The sequence below is a fragment of the Agelaius phoeniceus genome (genome assembly GCF_051311805.1).
Source record: "Agelaius phoeniceus isolate bAgePho1 chromosome W unlocalized genomic scaffold, bAgePho1.hap1 SUPER_W_unloc_2, whole genome shotgun sequence".
NCBI lineage: Eukaryota > Metazoa > Chordata > Aves > Passeriformes > Icteridae > Agelaius > Agelaius phoeniceus.
Genome location: NW_027509867.1, coordinates 10,433,316 through 10,454,857, shown reverse-complemented (window position 1 = coordinate 10,454,857; position 21,542 = coordinate 10,433,316). Strand labels below are relative to the sequence as shown.

The window sequence follows — 21,542 nt, the reverse complement described above, 5'->3', positions numbered from 1 at the left end:
TTTGCCAGAGATCTGGAGTGAGTCCCTGCGTGTTTCTTGCCAAATTCGGTAACTCTAACGACTTTTGTGTTCAAGTTCTGATCGTCCCTAGGGTCCTGTACCACTCAGACGGAGAGGTGTATCACCTTTCCGAAAATAACAACCGGCTCCACAAGAGAGAAATATTAACAGGTATAACTATCGCAATGCTGCTCGGCCTAGGGGCGGCTGGAACGGCAACAGGTGTCTCAGCCCTAGCAACTCAACACCAAGGACTGTCCCAGCTGCAGATGACCATCGATGAGGACCTGCAGAGGATCGAGAAATCCATTTCCTTTCTAGAAAAGTCAGTCTCCTCGCTCTCAGAAGTGGTCCTGCAGAACAGGCGAGGACTGGATCTCCTGTTCATGCAGCAAGGGGGCCTGTGTGCCGCCTTGAAAGAGGAATGCTGTTTCTATGCTGACCACACAGGAGTCGTTAGAGACTCCATGGCAGAACTCCGAAACAGACTGGCTCAGAGACAGAAAGACAGGGAAGCCCAACAGGGCTGGTTCGAATCCTGGTTCAATCGATCACCATGGCTAACCACCCTAATTTCTACCCTAATAGGTCCATTGGCAACGCTGCTTTTAGCTATTACCTTCGGGCCATGCCTGCTGAACAAGCTAGTCTCATTCGTTCAGGCCCGCCTAGAACGGGCTAGCATCCTGTTCGTGGGACAGCAACAATTCCTGTGAATTCAACAGGGAACACTGCCAGTCACGAGAGACTTGCCTGGCAGAAACTTACTCAGGTTTCCCAAGACCCTTTTCCCTAGTCAGATCTCAACCTCCTACCTCATTTCAGTGCCTATGTATAGGACTACCTCGTTCATTTGTAAAAGAGGGGGGGGAAGTGTGGTAGGTAAGGGACAGGTGTTCGGAAGATTTCGGGCTGTGACGGAAAATTACAGGACTCCTTCTGCACCTCTCCCCATAGATAAGGATCACTCTTGGAATGTAGCCAAACAGGTAGCCCCCCTAACCTATGGATGCCAGTAACTTTCCACTCCATACTAACCCTAGAAAGTATAGCCAAACCCCTTTCTGACGTAGAGAAACCCCTTAGTCCATAAATACCCTTGAGACCCCTCAATAAACGCCTTTAACCATCCACCACATTGGTGTTAGCGTCCGTTGCTGGCCCCGAGGGATCCCAGGAGGGGATCGCCGTGCTGGACTCCGAAACCAGGTCGCCGCTGCCTTCCCAAGAAGGCAACACGCACCTCCTGAGTCATCCCTTTTTGATGTCCTTTAACATACACCACTGCTACTTCCTCTGGTAATTGTAAGGTTTCTGACTCTTCTAAGACAAATTTTTCATTAATCAGTCCCTTTCCCTTTGAATTTAATAACACACTTTCTTCCCAAATTTTTCCAAAGGTATGCGCTACTCCAAAAGTCTATTTTGAGTCTGAATCTATTGTTCCCCTTTTCTGTGCCAATATTTCCAGAGATTGTTTTAGGGCATACAACTCACACGCTTGGGCTGACCAGTTGGAAGGTAACTTTCTCTTTTCTGTGGCCACCAACCCTTCATGCACTATAGCGTACCCCGATACCCTGTGCCCCTTTATTACCCATGAAGACCCATCAATGTACAATCATTTTCCACCTTGGAGTGGTTGATCTGTTAGGTCCTCTCTTCCTTTAGTTTGATAGTTTATAACCTCTAGGCAATTATGTATTAGTTCCTCACTTGGTTCTCCATACAAAAACTGGGCAGGGTTGAGTTGGTTACTCACAATCAGCTCTAAACCATTATCTCTTAAGATGGCTTCATTCTTTAGCACTTGGGAATCAGTGAGCCATTTCTCAGCCTTTTGGCTCAGGATACTCCTCACGGAGTTTGGGATGTACATCTTCAATTTTCACCCAAATGGTTAATGTTTTGCTTTCTGCTATGAGTAGGGCGGTCACTGCCACAGCCTGAATGCAGGTTGGCCACCTCCGGCTGACAGGGTCTGGCAGTTTTGATAAATAGGCCACTGGTTTCCTGGATCCTCCCCAGTCCTGGGCTAACACTCCATGTGTTATCCCTTTTTCTAGATCCACAAACAGATAGAAGGGTTTGTCTAAGGCAGGAAGACTCTGTGCCAATGCACTGACTAATTTTTGCTTTAAAGCTTCAAACTTCTGTTCATCGTCTTTTTCCCACCTAATCTCTTCTTCTGCTAACTTTTCATACAAGAACTGGATGGCCTGCATGTATCCTTCAATCCATAGCCTACAATATCCCAACAGGCCTAAAAACCTTCTGACTTCCCTCTTAGTTTTTGGCAGTGGGAGTGAAACAATCCCTGTAATTCTCTCAGGGTTCAGCCGCCAGCTCCCTTGACAAATCACATGTCCTTGGTATTTTACTTCTCTCTCTACAAATTGGAATTTCCCTTTTGATACCTGAAGTCCTTGGTCCCCCAGAAAGTTTAACAACACTATGGTGGATTCCCAAACTTCTTTTTCTTCCTGTCCTGAGAAAAGGAAATAATTTACATATTGGATAATCTTTATCTCAGGTTTGATGGAGAAGAGTTGTGTTACTTCTCCTAGGGTTTGACTGAAGAGGTTGGGGGATTCGGAAAACCCTTGGGGTAACCCAGTCCACTAAAGCTGTTGCTTCCTCCCAGAATCAGGGTCCTCCCATTCAAAAGTAAATATATCCCTACTTTCCCCTGCCAGTGGACATGCCCAAAAAATATCTTTTAGGTGTATGACAATAAACCAGTGGTGTGCTGGGGGGACATTACTCAGTCGTGTTGAGGGGTTAAGCACTACTGGGTACCGATTCACTGCTCTTTTGTTCACTTCTCTCAAATCTTGGACAAGCCTGTAAGTCCCATCTGACTTCTTTACTGGCAATATGGGTGTATTATGGGGGGACATACATGGTTCTAAGGTCCTGTCCTCAAGTAGGTCCTGGATCAGTGGCTGCAGTCCTCGTCTCCCCTCCAGGGAAAGTGGATATTGTCGTACCTGGACTGGAGAGCTGTCATCAATTAATTTTATTACTATAGGTTTCATGTTCAATTTGCCTCAATTTTTTGGTTTTGCCCACACCATCTCATGAATTTTGCCCTCATCCTCTTCCCCTAATTCAAGAAGTTTAACCACCATTTTTCCTTCCTCTGGGAGTACTCGAATGCTTAACTGCACTTGTAAATCTCAGTCTAATAGATTGCATCCTGCTTCTTGAACTAATAGAACATCTCCAATTCCTACATTATTTGCCCCTTCAAACTTTACTTCCTTTATAACTGAGACCTTGCACCCCTCCCCTTTTGCACCTACTACCTGCATGGTATCTTGACCCTTTTTGCACCCCTTTGGGATTCTACAAACACAAGTTCTTTCAGACCCCTTGTCTACTAAGAATTCAAATTCTTCCTCCTGGGGATCTATTTTTAAAGTTATCAAGGGCTCTTGATGGTATTCTGTCCCCAGGAGGTAGAGCCCTTGACACTGCTGATCTACTTCTTTTTGCTCAGTCTCATAGACCCTCAGATCCTTTTCCTTCTGGGGGCAATTCCTTCTAATATTCCCACTCTCTTTACAGTAAAAGCAGACTGGTCCTAAGTTCCCCTGTTTCCCAAACTCTTCTTTTTCTGCCCAGTCCCAAGGAGATGCATCTCCCCTCTATCTTCCCATACTTGGAATCCCCCTCCCTTACCTGGGTTGTTCTTTGCATGCTGGTTCCCTTCCCTAATGGCAGTTGCCATTACCTTGGCTTTTGTCTTGGCCTTCTCTGCATCCCTTTTTACATGCACCTTCTGTGCTTCCCTTAAGAGATCTTCCAACCTCTTTTCTTGCCAACCATTTAACTTTTCTAATTTTCTCCATATATCTGGCCAGGCATGAATGACAAAATTTATCTGTGCAGTAAGATCAGTCCAGTCACTGTGTCAGGGTCAACTCCTGAATATTGCCTTATATTTTTCCTCAGCTTTCTAACCGCTCTGTTGGGGTTTCTTCCCTCTTTTGCTGCTCATTGAAAGCCTTACAGGCATTTTGGTTACATGGAGCTGCTTCTTTGATGACTTTTGTAATCAACGTTCTCTATTCTTCCATGTCTTGCCTTCCCCCAGTGCTGTTGCGGTCCCTGGTGGGGCGCACTATGGGCATCTTCAGATCCCCAGGAGGTCCTTGCACAGGCTTCCTTTCCCATATCCATATCTCAGCTGCTCGGATCATCTGTCTTTCTTCTGGTGTGAACAACATAATCATTAATGATTGCATCTCTTCCCACATATCAGTATTGGGCCCCAGAAATTGATCTAACTGTTCCACTAATCCAGTGAGGTCCTCTAGTAATCCTTTCAATTATTTCTTGAACATTCTCATGTCAGAAGAACTGAGAGGTACAGTTACAAATCCAATTCATTCCCATATCCCCCCAGGGGTTCCTCCCTCAGGGGGTACAGTCCCAATGCTTGGCTCCCATCCTCTGATCTGCTTTCCTCTCTTTGTGCTACCCTGCTCCTGGTGTTCTGGTTAGGCCCATCAGGGCGTAGGGGAGGTGCAGTTGGGACTGCTGGAAGTGGGAGGGGGAACAGGTCTAACGGGTCCCACTCTGTATGTTCTGCTACCTTAAACATGCTCACCTTCGAGGGGGAGGTTTCCCCTTCCCAGCAAGCAGCACAGTCACTCTCCTCCTGATTGAGTGGTTCCTTAGCTCTTACATCATGTTTAATGCTCGGCATATCCATCCTTTGTCTGATCCATATCTCGGCCAGTAGACATGATCTCTCCTGATTTCCCTTCTGGTCCATTCCAATACGCAGTACTGAACCATTTTGCTCTCGTCCTTATCTTTGGTGTTGGGGTCATATTTCCACCGGGCTAGCTTCCTTCCTAGTGGGCTGTCTGGAGGGATGCCCCTTGGTTCCTCTTCAATCTCTGCGTCTTCCTTTGGGGATTCGCTACTCACCCATGATCCCATCATGACCAGCCTATAACAGGTCTGCCCCCAACAGAGCCTGCCTTTCCAAGCACAGGCCCTCCCAACTGAGCCCAGCTCCCTAAGAAGGGAGAGGGGAAAAAAAAGGAAACCTGGAAAGGAGGAAGGAGAAGGGAAGAGAAGAGAGAGAGGAAAAAGGGGAGAGAGGAAGAAAAGGGGAAGAGAAAAAACTAGAAAAAAGCTTTACCTCTCCTCCGAAAAAAACTCTGTGGTCCAGGGGCTTCCGTCCCCAGCCCACCCTGGCTCGGCAGCTCCGCCCCGACTCGCCATGGCATGTGAAGTGTTACGCCTACTACAGGGTAACCCCACCTCAGCAAACCTCTCGGCGGTTGTCCTGTTTCCAGCCCGATCTCAGCTGGCTCCAGGAACCCTGGAGCTGGTTTTGCCCAAGAGCCATCCCCACCGAGCTCGGCCACTGCCAGTGCCACCAGTGCCCGGCTGCTGGCGCTTCCCCCAAAACTGCCGCCGGCTATCGCTGCTCAGCCAGCCTGGGATACCACAGCCCTGGCCGTGCCTCCCCCGACACCGCCACTGGCTCGGTGTGCAAAACCCTACACAAACCCATCTCATGTGTCCCACTGGCCACGGGGGAAAATCCCCGCTTTCCTCTCCACCACGTGTGCTGCCATTCCCTACCAGAATAGCCCAGCGCTGGCTGTGCCTCCCCGAGACCACCACTGGCTCGGTGCCACAAAACCCTTCTCAAACTTCTCTGTCCTACGTGTCCCGCCGTCCACAGAGGAAAAACACCTCTGCTTTCCTCTTTATAATGATTCCTGCCATTTCCTCCAACTGCCCAGCATCCTAAAACTCCAATGGACCAGGACGGGTTTGGTATGGAGTACTGTCTGGAGTTTGCTTTCCTATACCGGAATTACAGAGTAATTATCTGGCTAAAAAATAGTGCTCACCCCTTTTCTCTTTTCTTCATCCAGCCTCCTGCTGTCTCTGAGCTTCAGCCTGCAACCACCGGTGGCCCCAGAAGTATCTGAAGACTCCACCAAATTTGTGGCGTGGGTGCACTTCTTTTTGCAAACTCCTAGCACCACCGGGGAGAGGTGTCTATCCCAGGAGAGCCCCCGAAAATTGTGAGAAATCCTGATTAGAGGTCAGATGTCGCCATAGTGACAAGCCAGCCCTCCCAGATGTCCCAACTCCCATTGTCCCTTGATAACCATGTGAGCAGGTACAACTATAAATCTATAAAACTTTTCTTATATATACATTATATATAATATAATATAATATAATATTATATTATATTATATTTCCATATACACATAATATTAGTCCATTAATTGTGACAGACAATCATCATATTACTCATCTAGCACAGACACAAAGGAAGTTCTAATATAAACATTAATCCAAACTTGGCTGAAGGTAGAATTAGACCAGCTCCTGAAGGACAGAGCAGCTTTGAACTCCTTGCAGCTCAAAGCACCAAGCGGGTGGCTGGGAGGTGTGTGAGTGACCTGAGAGTGAGGGAAGGGAAATGCAGAGATCCCTGTGCAAACAGGCTGTGGGAAGGGCACTTGCAGACCTGCTCTGGGCCAGCTGTGAGGGTGGATCATCATCCCAACCTGCACTGGGCCATTGCAAGGGACTGTTGCCATGGACACTGCAGGGACCCCACTGCTGGCTTTGGGTGCCATGGCAACCCCCATCAGTTCAGGTTTCCTTGGAAACCAGCCCAAGGAGCCATTTCTGCAGCCAGGCTCCATGGCCCCTTGCCTGCAGAGCTGTTGCTGCCCTGGGCTGCCATGGCAACCCTGAGGACAAAGTGGTGCCAGGGCTGTTCCAGGTACAATTGCAGTGACACTCGTTGGTGCCACCAGGTGCCATGGCAACGGCCACAGGGACCCGTTCCTTGGTTTGGTGCCATGGCAACCAATGCCCGGAGCCGGACCTTGCTCAGGGCTGGTGTCAGTGCCCAGAGCCAGAGGGGATCCCTTGCTGGGGGCTGTGCCATGGCCACCTGCCCTGTGCTGCGCTGGCCGCTCGGGCACCAGGAACCAGCAGCCAAGGGCACTGCCAGGGCCAAAGGCCAGGTCAGCCAGACAGAAAGGGGCAGCGCTGGGCACTGTTTCCATGGCAACTGGCACTGGGGGGGACACCTGGGTCACCTGGCCTGGCAGTTGCCATGGAAACCCCTGGCAGGCACTGGGGGCACAGCCCCTGGCACTGAGACACTGCTGGGCCGGGTGCTGGGCACAGCGCTGAGCACGCAGAGATGGTTTTGTTCTTGCTGAGCTGCAGCACAGCCAAGGCCTGTCCTGCCCCTCGTCCAGCCACACTGGGGAGGGGCTGGGGCTGCGGGGGAGCTGGGCAGGGGACACAGCCAGGACAGGTGACCCCAACTGACCCCGGGCACAGCCCAGACCAGAGCACATCATGCTCAGGGTATGAAGGGGGGGAACAAGGAGGAAGGGGGAATTTTGGAGGGAGGGTTTCTGCCTTGCCAGGTAACACTTAGGCAAGAGGGGGCCCTGTTTCTCCAGTGGGCAGGGTCACTACCAAAGACACAGACACCAGCTGAAGGAATTGTGTCATTTATATCATGCACAGCTGCAAAGAATTACAAAAGGATAAGCTCAGCAAAGCACATCATCATTAGCAAAGAATTACAAAAGTAGCTCAGCAATCCATCAGAACTCATCATTACATTTTGATGACTAACCCCTTGGTCAAACACTAGAGGTGTTTGTGGCAGACAAAGATTCTGGCTGACTATCAAGATACACCTTACAGACACCAGTAGTACTTTGGTGAGACCATTCTTCATTCATTTTTCTCAAACTCATTTGAGTTAGGAACAAGAATTCTGTTGTCCATGGAGCTGGCACCATGTTAATTCCAGAATAATGCCCCCAGCCCTTTGCTGTTCAGCTTTACCATGCTGTCTGTGGCTAACAAGGCCTGGGGGGGCCCTTTCCCCTCTGGCTGGAAGGGGCCGGGTCCCAGTCCCTGAGGGGCACCCGGGCTCCTGGATGCAATTCCTGTGCAAGTCCCTCAGTGTCACAGCAGCCTTCACATGGAGCCCTGTGGATCAGAGCATTTCCCAAAGGGGCCCTTGGGGCAAACAGGGAGATTTGGTCTGGCAGGATGTGTAAAACAATATCCTGTCAGATCTCCTTGTTCTCACACAGAACACTTGGCTGCAGGGACACATTCCCATTGTTCCTGCCCAGGTTTCAGGACTCAGAGTTGTCTTTCCCAGGAGCTGCTCCTTCAGCTGCCTCGGGAGGGCCATTTGGCCTCTGGACCCACACTCTGGCTCCATTATTAGGGCCACTGGATCCAAACCCTTTATCTCCACAAATGGTGCTGATTGCAGGTGGATATCCTTTTTTCACAATCCTTCTTAACATTGCAATATTGATAATTGTTCTACCCTGTCATGGGGTTGACTAATCCAATCCTGGTCACTATTGTTTAACACAATTCCTTTAATTTCTCCTGGATATCTGCATCAATTCCTCCTGCCATGACAGGAACACTTTGCAAGGCCAAGCTCAGGTGAGCAGTTATCAAAGCAAAGTGTCCTGGAGGAATCTGAATTCCTGTTTCAGTATTGATAGCTCTCATTTGCTTTGAATTTATCCAAACTAATTCCAGTGCATGAAGGCCCAGCCCTGCAGCCTCTGGGCTGGCCCTGCCAGGGGCCATCACAGCCAGAACAATTTCCCAGCCAGCCCAAGTCTCACTGCCCATGGTTGGATTTGCAAACTGGGGGCAGCCGTGCACAGCCAGGGGGTTTCCATTTCCCCAGTGGGCCATTGTTAAGGGCATGGAGCACATCTGGGAGATGGGTTCTCCATGGGCAAAGGTTCCCATCTCATTTTTTCAGCTGCTCTTTTAACAACCCCTTCACCCATTCAACCAATCCTGCAGCTTGTGCATAGTCTGGTACATGAAAATCCCTGCAGGCTTCATCACTGAATTTTTCACAGTAACAGACAAAGCACTCTGCATCACAGTATCAGCAAACCCTGTAAAAACAGCCAATTTCCTCCCTTCCTCCTTTTTTCACTGTATACAGTCTCACAAAGTTGACCACTGACATTAGGGACCTGGCCAATCCTGTTCTGTAGGGTATTTAGTGTTACATCCCTGAGCAGCCAAAGCTACCAAATTAGTATTGTCAGCACTACTTCACATTATTATAATTTTATATGTAGTATACATATTGATATAGATAGACAGACCTAGACATACATATAAAAATATATCAAAATATATATATGAGGATCTTATTATACTATAAATACATATATAGTTATTTATTATTTTGATATTTCACTTGCACCAATGCATCTGAGCTCAAGATTAAAACCTTCTTCTCTTGCTCCATGTGGGAGCATTCCAACAATAATTGTTCCTTCTGAAGCTGCTGTTTCCAATGGACTCTTAACAAATTCATCTTTGTCTGCCCAAACCCACAAGGTCTTTTCCTTTTCCATGTGCAATTTTTGGATGCATTTGAAGCCATCCAGGGGTTCAGCCTCTTTTACCCGACTGCCCCACTGCTCCCATGGGGCTCCGACCTCAGCCCACTCCAGAGCCAGGGAACTCCAGGGAAGGGCTTCCCATCTGGGAATTTCTGATGGCACTGATTTCTCACATTTACACTGAACAAGTGACATTTTGTTGGGATCTGGCCAGACTGGGCCAGTTTTGTTTTACCAGTGGGCAGGGTCAGCACCAAAGACACAGACTCCAACTGAAGGAATCAGTGTCATTTCCTGCAGCTCAAAGCAGCAAAGAATCACAACAGGAGCAGCTCAGCAATGCACCCAACCATCCCCACCAAAGATTGCCTGCAGTGATTGAGAAAGATCCAGCCCCAGTTACCCTCAGCCTTTACCATCCCCCAGACCCACACAGCAGCTGGGGAAACTGTCACAGCCAAGGGCTGCAGAGCCACTCCTGGGCACTGGCAATTCCTGCAGGTGCCTCCAGCCACAGCTGAGGCTCCAACCCCGCTGGGAGAGGGCCCAGCTCTGACAGTGCTGAATGGACAAACTGACAGCACTGCTAGTGTGACAACATCTGGTTTCATCCTCCTCTTGGCTCCCTCCCAAAGCCTGGCCAGGGCCCCAGGAGGAACCAAGGGAGGTGACTTTGACCATTCAGCCCCAAACAAGGCCAGATGTCAGATTTCATGGCCTTGTCTGGCTTCTAAATACACAAAGGTCAATACATGTTTCACTAATGAGTGGCTACATCTATCACAGTGCTAATGACCATGCACATTTCATCAGGGAGCAGATACAAAGATAACCTTTGGTTGGAAGGTTCCTCCAGAGGCCACCTTGGGCTCAGGGCCTGCTGTTCAGGCCTCACTCAGGGCTGCTGTCCAGGCCTTGGCACTTCAGGGACGTGGTTTAGTGCTGGGCTTGGCACTGCTGGGTGAGTGGCTGCACTGGGTGAGCTCAGAGGGCTTTTCCAAGAGAAAGGATTCTGTGATTCCATGATTCTATCCACTGCATTCAGCTGGGTCCATGTTAGCAGCATTCATTTGCTCAGAAAGTCTCCTCTTGCCCACCTCCTGTGGCCTGAGGCTTCAGCTCCTTCAGCTCCTGGTGCTGAGCTGCTCATGCTGAACGAGACGACTCGGAGAGAAGAGCACAGTCCATGCAATTCCTTCTGGGACACGGAGAGGGGAGGCTGTGCAAACAGGAGCATTGTTTGCTGTGGCCTCCTCTCTGCCCTTCACGCCTTTCAGCGCTTGGAACCAGCCAAGAGCTTTCTCCAAGAGTGCAATGGAGCAGCTGTTCCTGCTCCTGGCTCTGGCTCTCTCCAGTCTCTGCCCTTGCCTGCTTCTGTCCCTCATGCTGTGTCCTCTGTTCCCCCAGGGCTGGCTGGCTGCTGCCCAGGACTGTGGCACTGGCACAGATCCAGTGCTCCAGAGCCTCCTTTCTGTGCCCTTGCAGCTGCCTGGGCACAGCAGCCTTTTCCATCTGCAAGCTCCCCATGGACAGGGAGTGCCCAGCTGTGTTCCCTGCACAGCCTCCAGGAGCCCAGGGCTGCCATCTCAAGTCCCTGCTGGCACTGGGGACTCCCAGGTGCCTCAGGCTGCTGTGACACCGCTGCACACGGGAGGGAACAGGGGCAGGGGCTGTGCTGAAAGTCAGCTCCATCTGCTGCTGCTGCTGCTGCTGCTGCTGCTGCTGCTGCTGCTGTGGGGTCACTTGTGCAGCCCTGGCCCAGAGTCAGGGATCAGATCCTGCCAGTCTCTTCCAGCCCTGGCTGCTCAGAGTTTGGGCCCTGGAGCCTCAGGTGGGCAAAGGCAGCTGCTGCTGGTCCCTCTGTGTGCCCGTGTTCAACAGTGCTGCTCCATCAGTCTGTGCCCAGCAACGGGGAAAAGCCTCAGCCCTGCAGGGCCAGGAGCTGCCGGGCTCTGCCTGAGCAGCTCAGCCAGCAGGGAGGGAGCTGCTCCACACAGGAACCAGGAGCAAAGGACATTCCTTTTTTACAGCATGCTTTCTGTTTTAAGGAAAAAAGAAAGGAAAAAGCAAAGAAGAAAACCTCTATAAAATGGGAAAGATAAAAACAAAACCCTAGTGTGCAGTGAAAAATCTTCTGTAACTCTGAATTAAGAGGTAACTGATATTTTGAAACAGGGAACTCAGGTATTTACTTTATAAATGTGCTGATGGCATTGATGCATGATACTGGCTTCAGTAATCTTTTTAAAAAAGATTTTGGGCTTTGTTTCCAACATTGTTTTTTCCCAAATGTTGTGAAATTGTTGTGAAGCAAGAGGAAATTGCTTTGTGCCCTTCAAGCTCCAAGCAGGACTGGGAATGGAAACTCTGTCAAGCCCCAAATCCTTTAGAAGATGCCCTTCCTTCTCATCCTGTGAATGAGCTGCGCATTCCCTTTGAAACTGTCAGGGGTTTCTTAAAGACACAAAGTCCCAATTAGGGCTTTTTGCTCTGGTTTGGCAGTGCAGAAGGGCAATTCTCCATCCACCAGCTCCAGACTGCACTGCCTCAGGAGCACGGCCCACTCGCCAGCTTTGGCCCACTCGTGGCACTGCTAGAGGAGGAAGAAAGTGCAACTGCACAATTCCAGCCAATCAAGAAGGAAGAATGGGACAGACAAAACAGCCTGTACAGATCCAGGCATTCAGCTGGGACTGTGGAGAGTTTGGGTCCTTGCCAATTGGATGTGTGTCCCCAGCTGCAATCTCTGGGCCTGCAGCAGAGTCTCACTCAGCTGCCAAAGCAGAAAGCTCAGGCGCTGTGCTCGCAATGGGCTCGTCTGATGCAGAGCTGTGAGAGCAATGTGAGGGCAGAGCCAGCCCAGCTGGGCCCAGGGCTGAGCCCAGCAGAGCCCTGGCAGAGCCCAGAGCAGCCTCAGCAGCCGCAGAGCCCGGCTGCAAGGAGAGAAAGCAGAAACCGCCCGTCAGCTGAGGGCTCCTGTGCCCTTGTGCCAAGGCCTGCAGGGCCCAGGCCGTGCTGGCTGTGCCCAGAGCTGTGCCCAGAGCTGCCCATCCCTGCTGCCTTTGGCAGCAGAGCAGGAGGGCAGGACATGTGCCCAGCCTGCAGCCAGCCACGGCACATCCAGCCCTCAGCAGCTGCCCAGAGCAGGATGCTCCTGTGCTCGCTGCCATCTCCCAAAAGCTCTGATCCCACCCTGCCAAGCACACAGGGACCCACCTCACGCCAGCCACGGCTGCAAGAAAAGCTGCTCCCAAACCATGGCCTCAGCCTTCTCCAAGGCCACCGCCCATCCACGCCACAGCTGCTCCCAAGCACTTCCCCATCCACACTGGACCACCTAGAACGCTTCCTCTGGAAAAACAAACAACACATTCTTGAAAAGAGATTAGATGCAAAAAGGGAAAACAAGAAAAATGGTAAAAACTCTTATCTCTGTCAGGGCCTTGAGGAAGGCCCAACTCCTCCATGGTAGGGAAAAACCCAGCCATGGCTTAGGGAAGCCCACACTTTCTCTATTCCCCCTGCACTGCTCCCCAAAATCACGGTGATGCCAAAGCAAACAAGGGCAGTGGGGCAGCCCAAGCCCTTCCCTGCCTGCACAGCAAAGCAGCCCCTGCACAGGTTCTGGAGTCCCACCTCTGCTCCCACCATGGGGCTTTGTTTGTGTCAGGCTGGCTGCCCCAGCCCCAGCCCCAGCCCGGGGCACGGTGGGTGCTGGGGGCTGTTGGCAGGGCCAGGAGCCCACTCCCATTTCGTACCCAGCCCAGCCCATCCCCCCAGCCATGCCAAAAAGCAGCTGGGCAGGGACTGAAGGATGAGTTGCATCTGCCCCAGCAAAGGGGGAACCTTTGCTTCCCAGCCAGGCTGGGCCATGCCCAAATCTGGCAGAATTCCCCCAGGTGGGGACTCATCTGCAAATTCCCTGTGGAGTTTGGCTTTGAAGAAGGTGCCAGAATCAAAGTCCATCACCTTCAGCCTCCAGTGGCCAGGCTGAGGAAGAGCTTGTCATCCTTGATGTCATCCTGGCTGTCCCCAGCAGCAGCAGCAGCAGCAGCAGCAGCAGCAGCAGCAGCAGCAGCAGCAGCAGCATCCACACCCGGTACAGCTTCTGCAGGGGCTCCTGCTCCTTCCCTGGGGGGAGACCAGGCTCTCAGGGCTCTGCCCAGGGCCCCAGCTGTCAGGGAACCAGCACAAGCAAAACCAGCTTGGATGGCGGCCACCAGTGCTGGGCAGAGCAGCTCAGCTCCAGCACAAGGGCTGCGTGTGCCCATCCCATGGCCCCGGTGCAGTGACACAGGCAGCACAAAAAGGTCTGGCTTCCTCTGCTTCTCATTGCCACGGCATGTGTGGAGCTGCAACTTACCAGGGCCCTGGATCAAAGTGTGCCTGTGGCTCTCTCCCTTCTTCTATGGCAGAGGAATATCCTGCACCCAAGGATCACAGACCAGGTCTTCTAATGTGGGTCTGTCCAAGGAGTTCACGGATAAACACCACCTGATCAGATCTTTGCACTCTGGGGAGACAAAGCAGAAACTGCCGGTCAGCCAGAGAAGGCTCCTGTCTGCTTTGCCCCACTATTCCCATGGCCAGGCCATTCTGGATGCGCTCAGGGTTGGGCCTAAACTTTCCCATCAATTCCCTGTTTTGGAGGAGAGCAGGACCTGTGCCACCTCCTCAGCAGCTGCCAGAGCGGGATGCTCACGAGCCCGCTGCTGGCTCCCAGCACTGGGATTCCCCCCATGCCCAGAGAAGAGGATCCACCTTGAGAGAGCCCTTGTGGCAGCGGGAGCTGGCCCCAGCTGAGGTTCCGGCCCCTCCTGAACGGGTGCTCCCCACAGACCATCTGGTGCAGCAGGATGCCCAGGGACCAGATCGTTGCTGCCTCGCCATGGTACCAGCCAAAGTCGTTCCATTCCGGGGGGCTGTAGGACAGTGTTCCTGTAGAATACAGATGGAGTTCAGCAGGGGGATGCTGCTGCTCCCACAGCCTGGCCCCAGCATCCCTGGGCCTGCGGGGGCTGCAGCAGTGGCACACAGGGTGACCACTGCCCTCTCGCCAGCACCCGGGACTTGTGCACGAACTTAGGCTTGGAAAAGAAGCCACTGGTGTCAGAAGAGGGCAGAGGAAGCCCTGGCTAAGCCTGACCCTGACCTGTAAAGGAAAAACCCTCTCCATGCTGGGGAAAACATGCCCTTATCCTCCCTGCCTGCATTGCCCCAAAAATATTAGGAAGCCAAGGCAAACAGGGAGAGTGGATCAGTCCAAGCCCTTCCTCTTGCCTGCACACCAAACTGGCTGGGGCACAGGTTCCGCCCCCATCTCTGCTACCCCCACCCATGGGGGTTTTGGTCGGGCTGGCTGCCCCAGCCCAGCCCCAGTCCTGGGCAGAGTGGCTGGCAAAGGCTGCCAGCAGGGCTGGAAGATGGCTTCCCACCCAGCCCCGCTCTAAAGCAACTCAGCTGAAGACTCAGTCCCCTGACTGGCAGCAAAAGGGAGAATCCCCGCTGCCACAGCCAGCTTGGGCTGGGAGATGTTGGGCCATGAGATCCCGGGACCAGGAGTACACCCTTACACGGGCTCACCTGCAAAGTGGGTGTAAGCTGTGTCTTGCAGGTAGGTGCCACAGCCAAAGTCGATCAGTTTGGCCTTCCCGGTGTGCAGGTCAAGCAGGATGTTCTCGGGCTTGATGTCGCGGTGCAGGACCCCGCAGCTGGTGCAGTGCCGCACAGCCTCCAGCACCTGGCGGAACAGCGCCCGCGCCACCTCCTCGGGCAGGAACCGCCGTGCCCCAATGAAACGCTGCAGGTCCTGACACCGCTCTGGCCGCTCCAGCACCATCACGATGTGTTCGGGGAGCTCGAGCCACTCCAGCAGCTGCACCACACCAGGGAAGCCAGTGGACACCTTGGCCTGCAGCACGATCTCCAGAGGGGCCCTGCTGCCGTCGGGCTGCGGGAGGAGCACGATGCCCTCAGTGGGGCTGATGCCGTGCCGGGCCTCGGCTCATCCCCGCCCAGCAGCCCCGGCTGCTGCCGCTGGCCCCGCTCACTCACCAGCTCGCCCCAGTGCCGGACGCGGTTCCGTGGCACCCTTTTGATGGCCACCTGCAAGCCAAGGACAGCAGCGGGCTCAGCTCGCCGCCCGCCGTGCCCAGCCCCATCCTCCTCCTCCTCCTCCGCCCCCTCCTCCTGCGCCCGCCGCCGGCCCCGCCGCTCACCGGGGCGCCGTCCGAGAGCCGCGTGGCCGCGAAGACGCTGCCGAAGCCGCCGCGCCCCAGCAGCGAACCCAGGCAGTACCGCTCCTGCAGGGCCTCCTGCGCCTTCCCTGCGGGCGAGACGCGGCTGTCAGCGCTCGGCCCGGGGCCAGCAACGGCCCCCGAGCGCCCCTCAGCCGCCCCGGGCCGGCCATGCCCAGGCGTTCGCTCTTTGGAACGCGGCACGGGAGCCTCGGGGCCGGCGGCCGCGCTGCCGAGCGGCGGAGCTCGGGCCGGGGAAGCCCCAGCGGAGGCGGCGGGAGCGGCCGCGCCGCCTGTGTCCTCCGCGGGGCCCGGGAGGAGCCGGGGCCGGGGCCGGGGCCGGGGCCGGGCTCGGGGCTGGAGCCTGCGTCGGGGCCGGCGCCGGGCTCGGGCCAGGCGGAGCCGAAGGGCGGCGATGCCGCCCCCGCACCAGGCACTGATGCCCGCCCAGCAGCGCCACCGCCAGTACGGCCAGAGCCGGGCGGAGGCGAGAGCGCGGCGGGACGGCCGGGGCCGGGCACGGGGCAGCCCCGCCCGGGGCATGGCCCGGCCAGGCAGGGGAGAGGGAGGCGGGGAGAGGAGAGGGACGCCGGGCAAGGGACCTCGAGAGAAGGGTGCCCGACCGCGGGAAGGGGAGAGAAAGAAAAACAGAAGGAAAAAGAGAAAGAGAAGGAAAAAGAGAAAGAGAAAGAAAGAAAGAAAGAAAGAGTGATCTAAAATATCTGTTCTGCTGCTGTTGCTGCTGCTGCTGTCGCTGCTGCTGCTGCTGCTGCCGCCGCCGCTGCCGCCGCTGCAACTGAAGCACCGGGGCCGTTCGTCCCCGTGTCCGTTCTCCGCTCGCCCCACGAGCCCCACGTTCGAGCCCCGCGCGCCCCGGGCACAGCCCCTGAGTCTGTCCAAACACGGGAACTTTGCAGCGGTGAGCCCAGGTGCAGAGCCCTGACTCCTGCACACTGGCACAGCAATCCCCTCGCTTGCTGCTCTGCATTGGCCTGGCTGAGGGTCAAACACTGTCGGGCCACCTTCCCTTGCTGTAGGATTCCTACCTGACCCCAGCACTGCACTTACATCTCCAGTGTTGCCTTCCAGTAAAACCAGGGGAAGGAAAACTGTGTGTGGCTCATGGTACTTTCGAGTGTCTAAAAATCACTAAGTCACCGATCTTAGAGGTGCGGTGCATCTGGAATTCCTGGGATGGAGAAGTAGTGCAACATGGAAAAGGGGAGCATAGAAATAAATAGAGGAAAAGATCTTGGATTGTTTCATTTTCATTTCACTTCTGGAAAGCCGTTTCAGTTTTCCAGGAATCTTCTCCTGTCTGCTCTTCCCAAGAATGTCTCATGGAGAACAAGGTCAAGCTTCTGTCCCAAGATTTGCCAGCAGGAAATTATGCCACTGGTGAAATTTTCATGATGACTGTTTGTGCTGGCTTAGGGCAAATTTGGGGAGGAAACCTCCAAAAGGGATCAGTCTAGAAAGCAAGTTCAAGCGGCCCCTCCCCCTACTAGTTCAGGAAAAGACTTCCCTCGAGAAAAGTGAAAAAACCCCAGTTTATTTAACAAGTAAAGTATTCAGAAGCATGAAAAATGAATAATATTAAATGAAACCTCTGTCAGTGCTGAAGAGATGGCAAATTCAGAAAGTCCTTTTTGTGGGTTGTAGTTGGCTCACTCGGTCTCTTCTAAGTCCCTCTGGTGCTGGAATGCAGCGTCCCAGACCTTGGTGGGCCACAGGTGTGAGCTGCCGGTGTTTTTCTGGGTTTTCAGTCCAGAGCAGGTTTAAACAGTTCCAAGAGAAAGGAAAGTCACAGTCCCAGGAACTTCTCTGCCTAAGCTAGCTAAAACCAAATTGCTGGACCTGGGCTGTGAAGGCATCGGGAAATTTCCAAATCTGGGCACTGGCGGTCCCAGCAAACACCAGATCTGGATGGTGCTGGAGCCAGAACCTGGAAATTTCCAAATTTTGGCTTTCTGTGCCAGCAAATCACTGGACTTGGGCTGTGCTGGCACCAGGAAGTTTTCAGATCTGGGCGCTGGCACTGCCAGCAAACACCAGATCTGCGTGGTGTCATTGCCAGCGACAGAAATCTGCCGGATTTGGGCTCTGCTGGCACCGGGAAATTTCCAAATCTGGGCACTGGTGCAGCAAACACAAGATGTGGGCGGTGTCAGAGCCAGTAGCAGAAAGTTGCCGGGTTTTGGATTTCTGTGCCAGTAAATTGCTGCTGCACTTGGGCTGTGTCAGAATAGGGAAATTTCCAGCTCTGGGCACTGGCAGTGCCAGCAAACACCAGTGAAACCTTCTGGCCCTCGTCCGGACCGTTGACCAGTGGTTTCCCTGAGAACCAGCTCTGGCCACTTTACAGACAGAGACTGCTTTCATCTGGTGCTCTGGAAACAGAACTTTAATGAAGGCAAACACAACAAACAGGACGGCGTGCACAGTAGAGAGAGCAAAGCAGAAAAAAGCCTGGGTCCAGGGTCTAGCAGGGATATTTATCCATTTATTTATGGGGAGGGGTTAAGGTGGGATCTGAGGGAAGGATCCAAGAGGAAGGAAGGATTATGAATATTGAAATTTTTGCAGTAAAATGTAACCAATGGTAGCAAAGAGAACTCAGAACTTTCTAGTAACAATCTGCAAACCTGAACAAGAGGATTAGGGGCGGGAGCTCCTGCTGACCCCAACTACAGAGGGTTTTCCCACAGCCTTAAGCCAAGGTCTCCTTCTTCTTTTAACCAACCCCAACACACCAGATCTGGGTGGAGCCTGGTTTTGGCTTTCTTTGCCAGAAAATTGCTGCATTTGGGTTGTGCTGGCACCAGGAAATTGCCAATGTGGGCACTGGCAGTGCCAGCACACACCAGATCTGGGTGGGGAATGTGCAGGCACCAGGAAATTGCCAAATGTGATCTTTCTGTTCCAGTATATTGCTGGAATTGTGCTGTGCAGGCATCTGAAAAATTCCGGATATGGGCACTGGTGGTGTCAGCAAACACGAGATTGGGTTGCTGTAGGTACCAGGTATTTGCCTGGTTTTGGCTTTCTGTGCCAGCAAATTGCTGGATTTGGGCTGTGCTAGAATAGGGAAATATCAAGATCTGGGAACTGGCAATGCCAGCAAACACCACATTTCCGGAAGGATTGGATCTGGACCCGTTCCCCACCCTTCCCTTTTCTCCCTCAACAAGGTGCCAGAGGGGCTGGAGAGCAGCCAGGCAGAAAGGGACCTGCAGGGACTGATGGACAGCAGGCTGGACATGAGGCAGCAGTGTGCCCAGGTGGCCAAGAAGGCCAATGGCTCCTGACCTGGATCAGGAATGTGGCCTGAGTGTGGCCAGCAGGAGCAGGGCAGGGATTCTTCCCCTGTGCTCAGCACTGCTTGGGCAGCACCTCGAGTGCTGTGTCCAGTTCCTGGCCCCCAGTTTAGGAAGGACATGGAGGGGCTGGAGCATGTCCTGAGAAGGGCAACAAGGCTGGTGAGGGGTCTGGAGCACAAGAGCTGTGAGGAGCAGCTGAGGGAGCTGGGGTTGTTTATCCTGGAGAAGAGGAGGCCCAGGGGAGACAAGGCAGTGTCAGGGCACAGGTTGGACTTGATGATCTCTATGGCCTGTTGCACCCTTGCTGATTCTGGGATTCTCTGAAACCACCCTTGGAGCAGCTGCAGGGTGAGCCCTGGGCCTCCTCTTCAGCAGCTCCAGCAGCCCAGGTCCCTCAGCTTCTCCTGCCAGCCCCAAAGCCCATCCTGTCAGTCCTGCAGAGCCTCTGCAGCTCCTCCTCATTGCCCAGAACAGGGAGCCCCAGAGGCAGACACAGCAGCCCAGATGTGCCCCCCTGGCCTGGGGTGCCTCTGGCAAGGGAGCAGCAGCAGGCACTGCAGGAGCGTGCAGACAATTCCTGCAGCACTTGTAGGATGATCCTGCTGCCCAAGGGACGTTCCCATGGTGCCAAGTCAGGAACTGCAATGGGGAGTGGGGCCATAGAGGAAAGGGCAAATAGGGATGGGCTGTTGGCAGGGCAGGGAACAGGAGTGGGCAAGAGGAAGAGATTTGTAGCAGGAAGAATAAGAAAGCAAAGGTGCAGCCAAGGAAATGCTGAGGGCAGTTTGGGGGTGGCTGCCAGGCAGCCCTGGCTCTGAGCAACAGCGTCTGCAGTGGCACAGGAAACTCCCAGCTGATGGGAACAAACTTTCTGGCTGAGTGCAGAGGCCAGGACAAGGCTGAGTGGTTTCCCTGGTGTCCCCCAGCCCTTGCTGGCCCCAGGGGCTGATGGCATTTGTGCTCCCTCAGGTTCATGTCCCCACAGCAACAGCATGGGGGTGCTGGCCCTGCTGTGTGCAATGCAAACAGGGGCTGCTGAGGCAGTGCTGCCGTGTCTGTGCCTGCAAGGATGGGGCACCTGTGTGAGCTGGGGGAGAGGCCAGGGCTGCAGAGGGGGGATGTTGTTGGCAGCTGCATGAGGACGCTCTGGGACGCTGCCCTGGGCTGTGCAGCGCACTGGGCATGGATCAGCCCCTGCTCTGCTGCTCCTTGCCGTCTGGCCCAGGGCCCTTGCAGAGCCCCAGCCATGCTGTTTGCCCCCAGCCTGCCCACGGCCAGCCTGGGGCTGCTGACGGGGGTTTCTGTGCTGAGCATTGGCCTGGCCGTGTTCTTGAGAGAGCCTGGGCAAGGAGCCTGGAGCCCCCAGGGCCTGGCCTGAGGCCTCAGCGCTGCCCCAGCAGTGCCCATGGCCTGTCCCTGCTGCAGCCCCAGCACTGCCACCCCCAGGGCTGTGCCCAGCCCCGAGAGCACTCAGGCCCTGCAGCAACACCAGGGCCACCAGGGCAGCGGGGCAGGGCCACGGCAGCAGCACTGGCAACACCAAGTGCTGCTGCTGCTGCTGCTGGGCACAGCTGCTGGGCCAGCACTGATCTGCCCCAGCTCTGCACACAGACATGGCTGCTGCAGCTCCAGAGAAGGCAACAAAAGGGCATCTCTGCAGAAAACTTTGCTGGGAGAGATCCTTTAGTTCCTTTGAAGCCACCACGAGCAGAGCCCCTCACTGACAAAGTGTGTGGCCACAGGGAAGGTGGAGAGAAACAAAATTACCAAAGACACAAACAATGACATTTCTTTGTGGACAATAACAAAAAAGTAAAGCAAAGGTAAAGAAACTCTAAAATGAAACCAACAAGAAGTATCAAATACAACTTTTATTACGAGTGATTTGTAAACACTGGCCAGCAATTTAATGCTTCTGAAATTTTCCAGTCATCAGTGTCCACACTGCAGCCTTGAGCTCCTGGTTCCTCAGGCTGTAGATGAGGGGGTTCAGGGCTGGAGGCACCACCGAGTACAGAACTGACAGGGCCAAATCCAGGGATGGGGACGAGATGGAGGGGGGCTTCAGGTGAGCAAATGTGCCAGTGCTGATATACAAGAACACCACAGCCAGGTGAGGGAGGCAGGTGAAAAAGGCTTTGTGCCGTCCCTGCTCAGAGGGAATCCTCAGCACAGCCCTGAAGATCTGCACATAGGAGAAAACAATGAACACAAAACAACCAAATGCTAAACACACACTAACAGTAAGAAGCCCAAGTTCCCTGAGGTAGGAGTGTGAGCAGGAGAGCTTGAGGATCTGAGGGATTTCACAGAAGAACTGGCCCAGGGCATTGCCATGGCACAGGGGCAGGGAAAATGTATTGGCCGTGTGCAGCAGTGAATAGAGAAAGGCACTGGCCCAGGCAGCTGCTGCCATGTGGGCACAAGCTCTGCTGCCCAGGAGGGTCCCGTAGTGCAGGGGTTTGCAGATGGACACGTAGCGGTCGTAGCACATGATGGTCAGGAGGGAAAGCTCTGCTGACAGGAAGAACACAAAGAAAAATACTTGAGCAGCACATCCACTG

At 53.8% G+C, this 21,542-nt stretch overlaps 1 protein-coding gene across 1 annotated transcript in view; it reads right to left on the bottom strand.

The window, feature by feature from the left end:
- Positions 1–1,122: 1,122 nt before the first annotated feature.
- Positions 1,123–21,542, bottom strand: part of LOC143692750 (serine/threonine-protein kinase pim-1-like) — a 78,295-nt gene continuing 57,875 nt past the window's right edge. The window contains exons 2-6 of the mRNA XM_077172993.1: positions 15,641–15,747; positions 15,477–15,527; positions 15,006–15,372; positions 14,184–14,360; positions 1,123–1,220 (exon numbers count right to left, since the gene is read on the bottom strand). Coding sequence (XP_077029108.1) covers positions 1,123–1,220; positions 14,184–14,360; positions 15,006–15,372; positions 15,477–15,527; positions 15,641–15,747 — 800 coding nt within the window. The remainder of the gene's footprint in view (positions 1,221–14,183; positions 14,361–15,005; positions 15,373–15,476; positions 15,528–15,640; positions 15,748–21,542) is intronic.